At 40.1% G+C, this 3373-nt stretch overlaps 1 protein-coding gene across 1 annotated transcript; it reads right to left on the bottom strand.

Moving 5' to 3' along the window:
• On the bottom strand, positions 1-767 carry LOC130137389 (uncharacterized). Its single transcript, XM_056308408.1, has 2 exons — positions 340-767; positions 1-218 (listed from the first exon to the last, which is right to left on the bottom strand). The coding sequence occupies exons 1-2, from the start codon at positions 736-738 to the stop codon at positions 150-152; spliced, it is 468 nt and encodes a 155-aa protein (XP_056164383.1). The 5' UTR covers positions 739-767; the 3' UTR covers positions 1-149.
• Positions 768-3373: the final 2606 nt, after the last annotated feature.

Genomic DNA, 3373 nt, shown 5'->3' with positions numbered 1-3373 from the left:
TCAGTTATCCTATTCTTCAGATAATCATCGCTTAATTTATCATCAACTTCTAAAGCCAAGACCCACAAACTGAAAGAACAGAAAGAAAACTAGCAATCTATCATTTAGCGTCAAATATTTTCTAACTATGTTCGGAATCCTGATCCTCTTTAACTTCCACTTGATGTTTCCGTTTCTTCTCCTGAAGCAGCTTCATGAGGTACCACATAGTCGCCAACCTGCATGCAGAGCAAATTATGACTCAGCCTCATTCTTATTTAAGTGCATTAAACTCAGCACAAAAACCACCCTAGTCAAGGTCTTATGGTATATTCGCATGAAAAATAACTCGATTCTTACCGATTGGATCAGAAAGCTCAAATTGCCATGCAGACCATCCTCTGCATCATATAGAGACCAGCAATCGATTTCTTGTCCAATGAGGAATCGATTTGCGACAACAATTTGGTCCCAACCAGATTTCTGGAACCGGAAATTGGTCATATCTGGATTGGTTTTTAGTATGATGCCATCGTGGTGTATAGCTGGTGTGTAACACCAGACCGCCAGTCCATCCTCAGCAATGAGATCGAGCAGCGGCCTCGGAAGATTTCTTAGGTGGTAGTTCGAATATACCGTGAGGACTAACCCTCTTATAAAGTCACTTCTTGTCAACTTCTTCCTAAAGAGAAATGTCAGTGGCCCATTTTGTGGGTCGTTGAGGATCTTATCAGGCTGAGGGTCTGAAACACCCGCCATCGTTATCCTCTGATCTCAAGTAGTATTATTTCGGAATATGAGATGATATGTTGCGGGGCTCGGCTCTTCTAAAAGAAGAAAGAGTTGCCATCTGTGTGAGCTTGCATTGTGCATGAAGACAGTGGAGTGGAAACACGAAATTAGAATGCATGAGAAGGTGGACCGACTCAGAAGCAAATGCATGAGATGCAGTTTTAGCAACTACTCTCTATCTTTGGTCTATACGCTTGATCAAAAAAATGTGTTTGGTTTATATTTTGTCATAGAGCGGGCCTGATCGAGTCGGGGCGGATCCCAGTAGCATTGGCCTTGCCAGGCAGAGTGGCCCTAGTGACTTTCATGATAACTTCACATATACAAGTATAGAGAAATGTTTCCTAGAGCTGTATATACTGCAAGAGATTTCACTCTTAGTTGCTTATTTTCGTAAGTTTACATGAGCTTCAAACGTTTAGCAGGGTCATACATTTGGTCTTGGGGTTGTCCTTTGTGAAAGAGATGTTGTAAATTGATTAAAGAGATAAATGCAATGAAAGTCCTAAAATTTGTCACGAAAGTGCAAATGGATCATAAAACTTTCAAAAAGTGCAATTAAGTCCTAAAACTTGTCACCAAAGTGCGATTGAGCTCTAAAACTTTCGAAAAGTGTAACCAAATCCTAAATCTTGTCAAATTGGTCCAATCAAGTCCTTCCATTGATTGCACTTTTTGAAATTTTTAGGACCCCGATTACACTTTCGTGACAAGATTTAGGACTTGATTGCATTTTTTGAAATTTTAGGACTCAAGCGCACTTTAATGACAAGTTTTAGGACTTGATTGCACTTTTTGAAAGTTTTAGGATTCAATTGCACTTTCATGACAAGTTTTAGGACTTTCAACGCACTTATGCCTTAATTAAAATAGTTGGTGGCCTCATGTCAAATGTTAGTTTGATCTGTTATAGGTATATCGTAACCTTCTATTGATTCCACTTTCAAGCACAGTTTGCTATAATTTTGAGGCAAATCTTGATTTCCATTCTTGATTAGTTGGTGTAGGATATGCTACCCTGTCCAAAGAAAATACTGATTGTGAAATTATTATCTAGAATATTAATATAAATCAAATAGGATGTCTATGAAGCTTTGTCTTGCGGAGAACAAAATAATAAGATCAGGTTTGATGAAGAGTAGATGCATATTTTCTTGTTTTCTGCTGTCACTTTTCTTGTAAAACGATGGAAGAGTTATAATGGCGAGCTCAACTTCAATCCTTTCTGGGTTTGCAACTTCTTTCTACCTCATTCATTCTGTCGGTCTTTGGAATGCCTGAGCTAGGGCGTATGGGAAAAGCAGAAAGGTCGAAACACATCAAGAGAATGTCAATACTTATTTTTGTTGGAGTATTTGATTATCAAGACATCATCTTTTGTGGCTCAAAGCTTGTGTGTATTAACAGGTCTCACATGGAATCTATGCTGTGTCAAAGAAGCAGATCTTGGGCCCGAATCCTCAAGTTACACTTGTTTTGCCTTCCAAAATCGTGCTTCGCGTTTCAAAGATTAGGATTTAAACTACACCTTTCGACCCAACTCGCACTTTTAACTAAGCTTGGCAATCCTTCGTACCTTCGACCTACACATTGAATTTTATATCAGCAGCGAGGGCAAGTGACAATATGGCATATGTAAGTCATTCCTTGATGTCCAAACTCGAGAAGAAAGGGCTTTCTTATCGGCTTTTCTACCTAGTATCATTCTCACTCAAAGAGCGGTCTCTGTCTCATTCAAATGGGAGTGGAAGGACCGAGAGTTGATACGCGACTCTCCTTCTTTAAAGCCGATCGCTAGTGTGTAACACCAAACCATCAGTCCATCCCCAGCCACGGCATCAAGCAGTGGCCTCAGAAGATCTCTTAGGTGGCAGCTCGACATTAGCGTGAAGATTAACCCTCCCGCAGAGTCACTTATCGTCAACTCCTTCCTAAAGAGATATTGCAGCTCCCCATTTTGCGGGTAGTTGAGAATTTTATCGGGCTGAGGTAATGAACACCCGCTATCGTTATTGTCCGTCCTCAAGTAGTATTATTCCAGGATATGAGATGATATGTTCAATGGCTCGGTTCTTCTATAGGGAAGAAAGAGTTGCCATCTGTGTGAGCTTGCATTGTGCATGAAGACACTGGAATGGAAACATGAAATCAAATGCATGAGGCAGTTTTAGCAACTACTCCGTCTTTGGTTTTTATTTGGTCATAGAGCCTGGCCTGATTCAGTCAGGTCGGATACCGATAGCCAGGCAGAGTATGCCCATATAAGCACTTGTTTCCTGAAAAATCAATTGACATTCATTCCCAGTGCCCTCGACATAGATAAGCTTACAACCGAGAACTGTCGTGAAATATGTCAAATTACGTAGATCAGAATCCACACAAACAAAAGCTCAACCTGGAGATAGAAACAATGATACTGCTTTACTAATAGAAGAGACATAAGAATCAATCATCACAGTGTCTGCTTTCTCTTTCAGGTAAAGAGAAAAGGCCACTAGGTGCACCTAAAAAACAGAATCCGAATTCTCTGAAGATCTTAATCATGCGTTGAGTGGAGCCACACAAGATTTACATGGATAGAAAATACTGAAAGTAGCAAGTC

Source organism: Syzygium oleosum, unplaced genomic scaffold, assembly GCF_021117445.2.
Source record: "Syzygium oleosum isolate NSW1041296 unplaced genomic scaffold, Sole_v2.1 Sole_v2.02, whole genome shotgun sequence".
Lineage (NCBI taxonomy): Eukaryota > Viridiplantae > Streptophyta > Magnoliopsida > Myrtales > Myrtaceae > Syzygium > Syzygium oleosum.
This window is presented reverse-complemented; position numbering and strand designations above follow the sequence as displayed.

Bases quoted from the DNA above. Each gene is read 5' to 3' on its own strand.
- LOC130137389 (XM_056308408.1), bottom strand. From the start codon at position 738: ATGGCGGGTGTTTCAGACCCTCAGCCTGATAAGATCCTCAACGACCCA. The intron at 219-339 runs GTAAGAATCGAG...CTCTGCATGCAG, and splicing joins TGAGCTTTCTGATCCAATCG to GTTGGCGACTATGTGGTACC.